The 13685-nt window shown below is 36.9% G+C and overlaps 1 protein-coding gene across 2 annotated transcripts in view; it reads right to left on the bottom strand.

The window, feature by feature from the left end:
• LOC135639467 (exocyst complex component SEC5B-like) overlaps nt 1-13279 on the bottom strand; it is a 28868-nt gene extending 15589 nt beyond the window's left edge. The window contains exons 1-8 of one of the 2 annotated variants that reach the window (XM_065153233.1): nt 12679-13279; nt 10850-11001; nt 8502-8599; nt 4522-4716; nt 4268-4395; nt 4000-4158; nt 699-803; nt 17-91 (exon numbers count right to left, since the gene is read on the bottom strand). In XM_065153233.1, the coding sequence (XP_065009305.1) occupies nt 17-91; nt 699-803; nt 4000-4158; nt 4268-4395; nt 4522-4716; nt 8502-8599; nt 10850-11001; nt 12679-13122 (1356 nt within the window). In that variant the 5' untranslated portion in view covers nt 13123-13279. The remainder of the gene's footprint in view (nt 1-16; nt 92-698; nt 804-3999; nt 4159-4267; nt 4396-4521; nt 4717-8501; nt 8600-10849; nt 11002-12678) is intronic. The other variant, XM_065153232.1, reaches the window with a different exon arrangement.
• Nucleotides 13280-13685: the final 406 nt, after the last annotated feature.

Here is a 13685-nt window from a genome sequence, read left to right as displayed (position 1 = left end):
ACTATTCGATATAAACCTGAATATTAAGATAACGCCAGACAGGATCTGAACTGGGCTCCAGCTCCAACAGAAGCCTAACAATGTTCTCAAGCTAGAAAAAGCACATGACAGAAACTAAAGGTAAGATATAGTGCAATAGTTAATTAAAAGCAACAACAGATACAGAATTGCAAGTAGAATCCTCAAAATGATAATGAATGTAAAACTTCGAATATGAAATCTTAATAGTGCAAAATTCTTTAAGTATTAGATTGATAATGTTACCAAGCATACAGGACAAACAAAAATGTGGCAGACATTAGACATCTTTTTAATGCCATCAATGATGGTTAACACTCTTCCAAAAGCGACAACAAAGCAATGTGCAGAAAAACAAGAAGTAATTACTTGGACTATATTCAATCCATAAGATATCACCACAGCATGAGAGCAGGGTAAGAAAAAAGCAAACTGGGAGGAAAAATAGACGGACGGGGTTTACTTCAATTTGCTATATTTTTTTTTAACTCTGTGCATCTAAGAATCACATATAGGTTTCTTATTGTCACAAATGCACCATATTGCTTCAAATGACCAAGATAAATCAAGCTTAACATGCATAAACACAGGACGCAATAAAATTTACAGAACATCCATTTCCAATTTTTCATCCCTAAACATTGTTTCATCATCTAAAAACAGGGAAGGAGCCAACTTACATCAGCTAAGTCAAGCTCTGGATCTTCCATTGATTTATAAAGCATCCCTCTAAATTCATGCATTACTTTTTCCACTTCCTCAAGCACACGTTTCAGTATACCAACCTGCAAGTGAGTCCATAAACAAATTGAGAACTGTTGAGAGAGTCTTGCTCAAAAATAATATTCAATACAAATTACAAATGAAGAAAATGAACATACAAACAAGCAAGAACTTGTTGTACAGAGATATTAACAATCGACTAGGACTCCTGAGATGCCTCGAGTAAAAAGTCCATGTCAAAGAAAAGGGCAAGTTAGTGTCTAAGGCTCCTGCCAATCATGTTGTGATGAATCCTAAGAGACCTATTTACTCTAAATCTTCGATATAATGAGCCAGGAGGTCTATTGAGCCCTCTCTTGACAATATGAAGCAAAACAACTCCATGGGCTCTCCGTGTGGGCCAACACATGTTGAGACAAGGGTTGCCTTATGCACAGCAAGATGAATTAGGTCCATGTCAAAATATCAGCTGGTTATGAGTTGGAACTTCACAAGGACATCATAGAGAGTTGAAGACGAGTTTGGTTAGCATATGTTTGATGACCTCAGCATATGGAGAATGATTAGTCCCACATAGAGAGTTGAAGACAAGTTTGGTTAGCATATGTTTGATGACCTCAGTAGTCATTACTCGTAACTTGGACGAGCATTTTAGGCCACGTAGTGTCTACATTTACCAAGTGAGCCACTGCAAATAGAGGTCTATGGAAGTTCAATGGACGCGTATTATATATAAATAGGATTAGCGATTATCATTGAATAAAACTTATCTGTCCACAACATATGAAATAGAACGAAAGTTTAAATCCAATCCAAGTTTGCAGAAAAGAGTATATTTTTCAAAATTGACTAAATAAAAGTATATCATTGGGGAATCAATGCTTTGTATTCTGTGTTTATGGAGAGAAATAACAAGAAAAAAAAACAAAAGATATGCTGCTGCTTTTTCAAAGTAGCAAGGATCATTGGAAAAATGTCCAAACCCAATGATTTCACAAATCAAAGGATACTAAAGGGGAAATATTATTTCACTTGTCTTGAATAACAGACCAAAACAAGTAAGAGAAATTGATTTGAGATGAGACAAACAATGGAGGTTAGAGATGGCTCACCAAGTATCTAAGGATTTCCCATCAAACTTTATCAAGACTACCCAAGAATTATGAGAAGTACAGAAAAGTGACAAACAATAGTCAAAGTTATTTCCTTTACAAGCAAAAAAAAAAAAAAGAATCCCAAGGACTCTCTTCTGGTTTCCCAACACAAAGCTTACACAATAGCAGATGGAACATAAACTACATCGACTGCATAATGGGTTTAAGAAAATACTGAGCTATGAATATACATGCACTCAACTTATGCATTTACTTTGTAACTCAAAATCACATATTTGATAAATAATTGTTAGATGCTTATGAAATATGTCATCAATACTCTTTGTAAGCATTTTGTTTACATCAATACTCAGTACCCTGAGCATTTTGCTTTCTTCGGCAGTAACTTTTCAACTATAAAGATGAATATATGATAAGAGGTTGTTTGCATATTGTTTGTTTTGAATATTTTAAGTATCAAAGATTGATACAATTAATAGAATGATCTTATTAAATTTATCATCAGCATTTTCTTTATCATTCTTGACATATTATATGAGTAAAAGTATTTTTTTCAACTATCAAAAAGTTAGAAGTGTTTCAACTATTTGTTATGTATCATCATATACGACTAACTATTCTAACACTATCAAATGTCAAAGTTTGTCATATAATAAAACCTATACGTAGGAACAAATATCGTTTATAGAAGGCTTCACAATAATTTGAATATTGGCATTTTTCACTTACAATTGATGTGAATAATCTCCATAGTTGTTGTATAAGCTTGTTTATGAAAAAAAATAAAAGGAAACCTGTCAATTTTAATTCATTATGCTTATAAAATAAGATTTTCAATGACATGCCCAAAGAAGACCTTTAGAGGCTATGGTGAATTAAGCTTTAGATATACAACAACAATAAAATTTACCCTTAATTAAAAATTATGAACAATGAAAGAAAGGTAGAGGAAAACCTAAGAGAACTAAATAAAAAAGAATAAAAAAAATATTTGATAGCTCTAGTTAGACTAATGATATTACCCTTGATAAAGCTATGATGGGAAAGCCAAATAAATAGTTGGGACATTGCAGCAAGTTGTTATTACTTTATGAAATAAGGGTCTGCACATGGATATAAAGTGTTTTTGTGAATGAGTGGTACCTAGTCGATCGAATTGTGATCCCTCTGTCAAAATATTGTTAGAAACATCCTTCATGACTAGAGTTTTTCTAGACCTCCAAAGAGCTAATATAAGTGAAACACTAACTGAGAATAATGAAATGATACCAAGAGATGTGCCTTAAGAGTCTACACTCTACAATGTATTATATATAGGCTACTGTTGAACTCAACAAACCCGAATCACCACTGACTAACATACAAAAATACCTGACAATAAAAAGGAACTAAAAGGAAAAAAATGCCTTATATGTCCATGAATGTTCATATCACTGTTTATGAAGGCCGTATGTGAATGTACGCAATGTAGCTACCCGTGCAAATGGCTAACCAGCCTGGACATATTATAGGATTCCCAAATGTTAGCTTTAGCCATCGGTAGTCTACATCCCATTGTAGAGTCTACACTCTACAATGTCTTATATATAGGCTACTGTTGAACAAACCCGAATCACCACTGGCTAACATACAAAAATACCTGACAATAAAAAGGAACTAAAAGGAAAAAAATGCCCTATATGTCCATGAATGTTCATATCATTGTTTATGAAGGCCACATGTGAATGTACACAATGTAGCTGCCCGTGCAAATGGCTAACCAGCCTGGACATATTATAGGATTCTCAAATGTTAGCTTTAGCCATCAGTAGTCATCCCATTTTGAAGAGAAGTGATCATGTCACTCACCATTATATCATAGGCAGTCCTTTCCAAATGTCATAATTTTCTTCATTTCCTTCTACAACAACTAATTCTTCAGATCGACACTAAATAACTAACAATTTAACTGCTTAAGTCAGCCAAATTTATTTTTGTATCATACCCATTTCTTCTACCAATCTTGCTTTTGAGAATCAGACTGGAGAACAATATATGATGATTTATGGAATAAGAAATACCAATAAACTTTGTACAATGATGACAACCAACATAAGGCTGATATCTATCTTCCATAAAGTGTGGTCAGAAATATAGAGCTTACATGAGAGGGAAGAACAATAGACTTTGCTTTCCTGTACTCTCTAACAGCTAAATCATATTCGCCTTTAGCAATGCTCCCACGAATTGAACTTGGCAGATTGAACAGAGTTCGAAACCTCTGAAGCATTCCTTGAACTGATCTGATTTTCTCAGCTTGCACCTAATTATTATCAGGAAAGATGTGAAATAATGATCATAAGGCTTGGCAATCATCCTCAAAGAAAAAGATTAGGATATGAGCCTTCCAAATATGAAATTTTAGTTTTTACCTGCCTCTCAAATAGAGGTTGAAATGCATGGTTTGCAACTTGACTAATATTTTGGGTGGCTTCATACAGGCGAGCAGTACCTGCACCCTCTGGATCATCTTCTATCTGTCTCAGCTTTGACTGAATATCTACCAAACACAATTGACTTCTTAGAATATTGGAAGAAAACTATCCAAAGTTAACAAAGAAACTCAAGAAAATCGTAAGATGAGAAATGAAGTTCATCAAAAGTGTTAAACGATCTTGTAAAGTACCATCAATTGTGGTCTTGCAAGAGACGAAGCAATCAAAATTTTCTTTTACCAACTGTTTTTTCTGCTGAGTCCTTCCTTTGAGATCATTTTTTAATGTAAGGGCACCAGATTCTAAATCCGCAGCACTTGTCTCTTGGTGAACCCGTGAAAGAAAAATCTTGGGGTCAAAGTGAGGAGATGAATAGATTACTTTTTCTGCAAAAAAATACAAACTATGCAATGATGTTGAGTTATCAAGAGCATTGAGAATCAAGTTACACATATAAGCACAAACTCTACCATTAATGTGTAAGTGTTAGTTGTAGTCAGATATGTTAAGGGTTAGACTCATATTTTGGCTTCCATATGCTTTCAGTGTTGCTCCATAATCATGCTTAACATATGACTAAATTTCAAAAGGTTTATAGACAAACCTATATAATCAACTACATCAAATCAGATAACGGATATACCAAAAAACAACTTGTGATATAAGTGAAACTTTCAAGCATAAATAGGCAGATTCAGAAAAATGAAAATTTGATCGAAGTTAGGCCATTGAGAAGATAACTTTAATACAGTTATATCTAGTTCTCCAAGAGAGGACACAGAAAATGCAGAGATGGTAATGGGCCAGGCACAGGCTAGTCCTATAAAAGCCCAACCTGCTCCAACTGTTTGTTAGGCCTGGGTCAGCTCAAGTCCATATCAAAAGGCATTTAGCCTGACTATATAAAACGCTGGGGCCAGGACATGCCTGATGACCCAAGTAGTGAAACAAGCTATCATTTCATTCAGAAAACACCACTACTAGAGCAACAACTTTGCTCCTCTACTATTCCACCACTATAAAGCATCCTAGGTAACCCCGGCATATGTCACCACCACCATTTCCCCAGCTTCCCTCTGTCATCTTCCCTCTTCCTTCGCTTCAACAATAGTAGTAGCATAACAATTTCACAGCATTGTTGGAGATAGTACAGTTCTCAGTGCCATCCTTCTGCCAGGTTGGTGGAGGCTATAAGTGAAGTCATCATGGAAGAGATGGAGTATGCCCTGTAAGGCATGCTAAGATAAGGCTTGTGAACTTGGTATCTGATGAATTTGGAAATTGAGCAGGGCTTACCACTGGGGTATTATCCAGCAATGAGGGAAATACGGACCACATTGCTGTTGCGTTGCCAAGGGTGTGCTCAAAGCAGCTAACATAGAGGATGATACGAGCAGGCAGATGGAGAAGCCAGGGGTAATATCCCAAGCAAGGCTCCTGCCACTATCCTTGTTGATGGGGTCGTGCTGCAGTGAGGTTTATTTGTTGATGACAATCATAGAGAAGATGCTGATCAACTCGAGGAGAGGCATTGGTGGCCAACACCAATAGCAACTAGGAAGGAGTGCAGATCCTGTGGACTCAAAGGAGTGTTTTCTTTTTTCCTTTTCATGGCTGGAGGTCGAAGAGAAGCATGACTCTATATGGACTGAGTTTTCGAAAGATCCAAGTCACAGTAAGCCACATAGAGTTGAGCTCAGAAAACTCAGATGAGCTAATCTGACCTAGCTCAATCAACACTTGGAAGCCCATACACCTTAGCCCTAGCCTGGCTCAGATGCGGATCAATAAATAGACTAGTGAAACAAATATTGTATGAGAAAACTTGAGTCTCGCCTTGCAAAACCTTCACATCTCTGAGCTTGAGTGTAGCGAAGCTAGTAGTGGTCTGAGTGATGATGACTTAGCCTTACTTGTCTTTACCATAAGCTGCAAAATTTATTCTCCTAAGGCTGTCGGTAGGGATAAGAGAGGGTATTTGCAACCAATTGCTTCTCAAGGATGGCAGTTTCCCTTTTCAGTAATTAGGTATCCTTATAGCTCCTAGAAGAATCCTATTTTTGCTCATAATTATATGGTGCAGAATTTTTTAGATCCAAGATAGGTGTTTTAGAGGGTGCCATGCTTCTCCAAGCTAGTAAGATTTTTTTTTTATTAATTCTGCTTTGAATGTCCCTCCTTTACATTCATTAAGTGTTACTTGCATACCAGAGGCTGCTTTGAATTGCTTAAATCAATTTATTAGAAATTTTCTATGAAAATTGGAGATAATGTCAAGGGTACACATTTGATCTCTTGGAATATTGTTCCTAAGCATCTCAGGGGTTTGGGGATTAGGAATATCCACACTAACAAAATTTATCTTCAAGCTAGACATGTCTAAAATCCACCTTAATAGTGTTGATGAATTTGAGTTCTGGTTAAATTTATCTTCAAGCTAGACATGTCTATTTGGGCGAGGATTTTCAAAGCTAAGCATGTTCTGGTTAACTTTTGGAATTTGAGTCACCCTCCTAATATTAGTTGGAACTGAAGGCTTTTCCTTAGAGGACGCTTGAGGATTTAGGATCTGAGCTCTTTAAATTAATTGGTGATGACTCTAGTATTATTTCAATTCGAATGGCTGAGTCCTTGATACTCCTACTGGCTTAAGGCCTCCTTTCTGTAGAACTCCTCCATTATGCATGATCAGAGACTGATCACTTATTAGGATTGACACTATGTTTGGCCCCTTGCTTGTGATGATTATGGGAATTGGCATACCTCCTAATCTTAGTGATGGTATTTGACTATGGAGATATGATAGAAATGGAATGATGCCCACTGAATCTGATTTTAATTTTATTTTTTTCCCAAAGCTTGGAACATTCAGATGATAAGGACCAGCAGCGGATCTTGTGGAAGCTTCCTAGACCTGAAAAGGTGAAGATTGTTTGACGAAATCTTTTGCACCATCCTCACTTGCACCATGACCACTTGACATCTGATGGTGCTTATTGACATCTGATAAGCTGGAACTTTGTGCAGCAATGACCTTGAATTAAGCACCTATTTTTCAATTTTCTTTCTCTGCTAGAATGTGGTTTCTATGTGAGGAAAAATTTAGCATTGGTTAAATGAGAAGAGTGATGGTATGTTTGCTGATCCCAATGTTATGAGGACTATGATTGCAACTGTATGTTGGCGGATTTGTAATTTTCCTGATGACACCATCTTCAATGATACAGTTTGTAACCCTGTGGCTATGTTTTGTAAAGTCCTTGCTGATTTACAAGTGCTGTATGTATGGTCTTATTCTGAAGGACAACGGAAGATATGTTGAATCTTTCTTAAAATTGGGGAGGCCTCAGTTAGGGTGGTGCAAGCTTAATAGTGATGTTTCTCGTGACTAAAATTGCAATGGCAGGACTAGCTTGTAGTTAGGAATTGTAACGCACTTTGTACTTTTGGTGGATGTGAGTTTGTTGATGATAGCAACAGCCTATACTGTGAAGGATACAATCAAGGAAGGACTTCGAAAGGCTTTGCAAGATAGCATACTACATATTTCAACATTCTTGTGGACATCCTCAACCAGAAGTCTCCTCCTTGGAGAATACTTGATACAATTAAATACACTAATGCTACACGAGATTTTTTTTTTTGGCCTTAAAGTGGAAGCACTGGGGCTGTCCACTGGTTGGCAAGCTTTACTATAGTTAACAAGGAGAATGAATTTTCCCTCCAGTTTGATGTTTTCAATTCACTTAGATGCTCAGGGTGAATTTTGTAATCATTTATTTAATTTAATATAATGTTCCTTTTGGGGAAAAACAACCTTTCAAGATATTTTAGATCCTTAAACTTTTTTGATTGGTTAAGGAATACAGTTTAAGCAGTCAAAACGTACAAAATTTATTACATAACTTACTCTAAGAACAACAAGGTAATGATGACAGAAACTCAAAACACTATAGACTTGAGGACCCTGTGATATATTAGTCACACCATAAAATCAACAGATCCTACGTAGCTATGCAAACCTCTCAAACTTCAACATCTTAGAACTTGAAAACACATGAACACACCAAAACTTGGATGAATAGCAACTTAAGCATGAAAAACCAATAAAGTAAAACACAGCAAACAAGATGAATTACAACTATCCACAAGGAATCAAAACAAACAATACCTCGTACGGTAGGATCTAAAGTACCAGACCTTTCTCTTGAAACTGGAGAGCTTACTGAAGCATCAGTAATGAGCCTCAATGATTTGTTATCAATTACCCTGATAGATACACAATTGGAGCTATTAAGACCAATAGAGGTGAAATCCACACAGAAGTAACCAAGACAAACCAATGGACGCAATCCAAGCAATAATGAAAAGTATCAACAAGATCAGATTGTGTTACTTGTTTTTATGCAACTTCAGCAAAATGTGCGTATTCAATGTTAATGAAATAAATCAATCGATACTATAGTAAGCCTATCAATTAAGCTTGGATTTTACAAAACATTGCATTATTCTCTGAAATCGAGGTAAATCCAATGTTATTTTCTTCAGTTTATTTGCTTATTCTTAAATATCAATAATGATAAATAGATTCATATTCTGGTTTAATGTTTAATTGAAATTCATGTTTTTCTTCTTCAACCGACCTCAAGATAAAGGCTAAGCCCTCATGTATTGGTTAGACCTATGTGGATCTAGGCTAGATCCGTGCTAATCTGATCAAAATCAGCATAGATCTAGACTAGAATGGTGTGGATACAACCAACTTGACATAGAACAAGGGTAGATCCATGTGAATTCAGTCAAGATCGGCGTACTCTAATCTAGATCCATGTGGATTCGACCAAGATCAATGCAGATCTAAGTTTGATCCACATAGATATAGCTAAATCCATCTATATCTATGGAAGACTACTTACAGTCATCTAGGATTTATATCATATGTAACTCGTATTTACAAGCTTTTGGCACATATTTGTAATGCATGGTCTTAAACACATGTTGAATCGTTATTGAGTAATTTACACACAAAATTAGGTTTTAAAAGGATTTAGATGGCTCTAGAACTGGAATTAGTCAATGTGATTGGTACCAACCAAGGTTCTCAATTTCAGTCTATACCAATATACCAAGCCCTGCTAGGTACGGTACGCATCGAGGCGTAACGATCAAAATCCGAGACGTATCAACCAGTACACCTTGGTAATGATCGAAATCCGAGCGTACCGATCAGTACGCCTCGATAACGATCAAATTTCGACCGTTAACACCCGGTACAAACCTCATATCAGTCAATATAGGGTCAAAACACTAGTACTGCCCAGTAGAGGGCGGTCCACATGCCGGTATCCTCTTGGACCAGTACGTACCGCCCATACCAGGCGATACACATCAAAATTAAGAATCCTGGTACCAACCATTTACAAGTGTTGGTACAACATGTACAGGTATCCTGTTGATTCAACAAAGGTTTGTTTTTATTATAGAATTGAGATTTGGAACCTAAATGCATAAAAGAAATCCACTTGTTTAATACTTTTATATTATTTATCAAATCCAAACATATTCCTTCATTAAAAGTTAAAACTCCTTAATTTTTGTAAGAATGTTTTAGCTTTTTTTTCCATTTCTAAGACTTCTTAAATGTGTAGTCTTCAAGAAAGATTATCTGCAATTTCTAGTTTCCATGTTCTGATCTTGGGGTAACAAGTAATCCTCTTTTACAGTGGCATTGAAGTTTTGCTAATTGAACTGTTTTGTTCGATAGGTTTGATTCATGGATCAAAAATAAAATAGAAGATATTGTGCATGATAAAGGATGACACAAACAACCATAAGCGTTGACAATTTTTTTCCAACAATTAAACGACACAAATTTAGAATGTAAACTAAAACCAATAAAACCCAACAAATAAATTGATGGGCTTAACAATTGCAAAATATATACATAAATTCATTCAACTTATTGCGATCTAAAAATAATTGGGTTGATGCATAAAAAGAATCAACCTGTTTAGAACCTTTATTACTGACCAAATCAGAACATATGCTATATTGTTAAACAACTTTTTTTTTTGCCCACTTCATTCATATATAAAAATGTGTTAGCACTTAGCACGTACCTTATTTTCATTTATAAGTTTTTCTAATCATAGTAGTGTGTCGTTGATTTGCAGTTTCTGTGACTGACATGAAGTGGCAGGACCGAAGCCATGATTATTTATCTCCCTACTTACAGTGGCATTGAACTTCTGCTAATTGAACTATCTAACTAATTTATTGCTGGATTATCTTATTCATGGTTTGGGAATTGTAAAAAAATACAACAAATGATAAACAGATCACATGGAGAGAAGCATAGCAGTGATATGCTTTCCAACATTGGATGATGCAAATTGAGAATGTAAACTAAACCCGACAAAAAACCAACAAATAAACCAATGAGGATCAACCTAAAAAAAAGAAAATTATAAGCATATGATGGTGTTATCGTAAACATCAATGCCACCATAATGTAGTTACCCTAGTCCAAGTGGATCCAAAACTTCCACACCACGAGGTAACGACTGCAAGTTTGCAAGCCCCTTGCGAGCCATTGGAGCTGTTTTTTGTTCAAGACCTTGTGCACCTGGTGCTGCCCGTGTTTCACGCATTTCTCGAACTCTGCGAGCAAGCTGAAAAATAAAAAAAGGAAATGGGTCATTCATATTTTACCTTATCATGGTAAAAACATCCGTACAGCAATAATTCAACATTGTATGTATGCTCAAGAACATCAAATCAGTTACCATAACTACTGTTTCAATGACGGCTTTCAAGTTAAACTGATCCTGGTCAGAGGACCTATGTCATGACAAGTATTGAGCAACATAAGGAACAAATTAAAAAACAAGGGAAATAGTTAGACTCAGATTGGAAGCAGTTAGAATTGCATCAAATTCTGCCCAATGCAACCAGATTCCACCATCTTTTGACTAATTCAGCAAATTTTAACAAGTTATGAAGAAGTCCAGTAGTTTTCAACAAATCATGATGGGCACTGCCAATTAGTTCTCGTGCTCCGAGCCAACCATTGCGTAGAACCAATCCGGAAAATCCAAATCCCAAACTGATCCTAACCCGATCGCACATTAAGCTTCAGTGTCATTCCAACCAGAATATATTCATCCATAACATGGCACAACAATTCAAGATCCTTGTATGTAGTTTTCTTAGGAACCACCCTACACCTGAAGTCTACATCCTTCCTTCTTGATGAATCCCCTAAAATTACTGCTTATGTTGTTAAGATACTCCCAATTAAAACCGGTTGGTCCATGCCATCAATGTAGGCCTAATTCACCCGTCATGCTTGATTCCTTTTTGAGATAAGAAACACGGTAAATAATATGTTATTTTCTAAAATAACATTCTTCTGGAACTTGGGTGAATTAACGTGCTCACAATATCTATCATAAAAAGTAAAACACAAGTTGAATGCTTTCTGGTAAGAAGGTATTAAGTTTTCCCATCGAAAACTTTCTGAATATTATGGCAGAATATTAAGTTTTTCTCAATTTCTCCTACACCTGTCAACTTTATCTTTTCAGCCCATTTCTAGTATCCATTTCGAAGATCATAATAGAGCAGAATTCTTGCCATCATATGGAATAATAGTGTGATACTAACAATAGGGAACTTTGTTATGCTCGATCTCAAAGAGGAAAAAGAGAAAACTAATATACTCTAGAGATTAGACTAAAGACCAAGAATTTGATCCATAATTCCACTAACGTTCTCAAAATGATTAAAAAGGTTGGTGCTTTGACTAAGCTTACATTATACCAAATTCAGCATTCCTATTGATGAAAGATACAACTGGATGTGGCCTTAACATTTAGATGCCAACTGTGTATTTCCAAGCCCGAGGCTCTCAATTTCATGCATCCGAGTGTAGCAGCCAAATGTATTTCTGCTAGAGAAAAACTATTGACACTAGGAAAGAAAATCTAAAACAATAAAGATTTAGAAGTTATGATAATGAACATAGCTTCAATTTGGATGCAAGACTCAAGAGACAACAGCAGGATCTCTCAATTTTACGACCTTCTCGACATCAAGATTTTTGGACGAGGCAATTTAAAGATAAAAAAAGTGGTCAAGCAAACTTTCTTGGGCATAATAAGACAAAGAGAACAATTAGAATCATCGGCAGTAGCTCCATAAACTTGAGCAAATCTAGAACCATTTAATTAAACAATCAGATAGCACAATAAAAATTTACGAGAGTCAGCACCAATAGCACAACTCGATCCCAAGAATTAACAAACAGATCACTATTGGACAATCAACAATTAGGCGATCGAGATTACCTCCGCCTCATCGACCCTCTTCCAGCTGCTGGGCTCATCATCGTCCGTCCCCAGATCCAAATCGTCCCTGGACGCCCGGTGTTCGCCGCTGCGCCCCCTCTGCGGCGCAGCGCGGTCCTTAGACGAGTCCTCGTCTCCGGATGAGATGCTCAGCATCTCGACGTCGGAATCATCGTCGTCGTCGACCCCGCCGCCGCGGCTGGGCTTCCGCTGATGCTGCTGCGGGGGCTGCTTCCCAGGAACGGGGTTCGCCCTGGGATTGGGGTTTCGCTGCTGATGCTGATCCTGAGCCATGAAGTGGGGCGGCGGCGGGGGCTGTATGAGGTTGACGACCGGCTTGGAGGCCTTCGCCGACGGCCTCTTGTAGTTGACCTCCCTCTGCGCTTGCTCCTTGAGAGCGATCTGGAGGAGCTCGTCCTCGTCGATGTCGCTGTCACTCGCCATTTATTTTCTCTCTCTCCAATTCCTCTTCCTTCTCCGCCTCTATCGGCCTTCAGATCTGGCGATGGATTTGAAGATGCTGGAAGAAGGGTGTAAAGGACGGGATCGGCGACACCGCCTTTTGTGGCTCACGCTTTGCTCCGCGGTCAGCAAAGGGCGTCGAAAGTGTTTATTGGTTGATCCGTCTTCACCCGCCGGGTATACATAATGGGTGCGGTCACTGCTGTCTAAGTTACACTGACGTCGGCCTGATCTCAGGTAGAGCTCCACGCGGACACATATACACATATTTAAGGGAATATTTTGAACGATAAATGGTAATAAATATCTTAAATTAAATTGTACGAAATTATTTATTACGTTAATTTTTCTTTCGTATCGGCTACTTTTAAATATAATTTCTCATCTTTAAAGATAATTGTGCAATGAGGGTTTGCTAACTTGAAAGGTGTGTCCCCATTACATTTTTAGGCTTAGAAAAATATCTATGATTTTATATGTGGAAAATAATTGTGCCTCAGGATTCTTATACATCAAAATTATTATAAAAATATATTTAAGGTAAT

Source organism: Musa acuminata, chromosome BXJ3-6 (genome assembly GCF_036884655.1).
Source record: "Musa acuminata AAA Group cultivar baxijiao chromosome BXJ3-6, Cavendish_Baxijiao_AAA, whole genome shotgun sequence".
NCBI classification, from domain to species: Eukaryota; Viridiplantae; Streptophyta; class Magnoliopsida; order Zingiberales; family Musaceae; genus Musa; species Musa acuminata.
The sequence above is the reverse complement of the archived record's forward strand: the minus strand, read 5'-3'. Positions and strand labels throughout refer to the sequence as shown.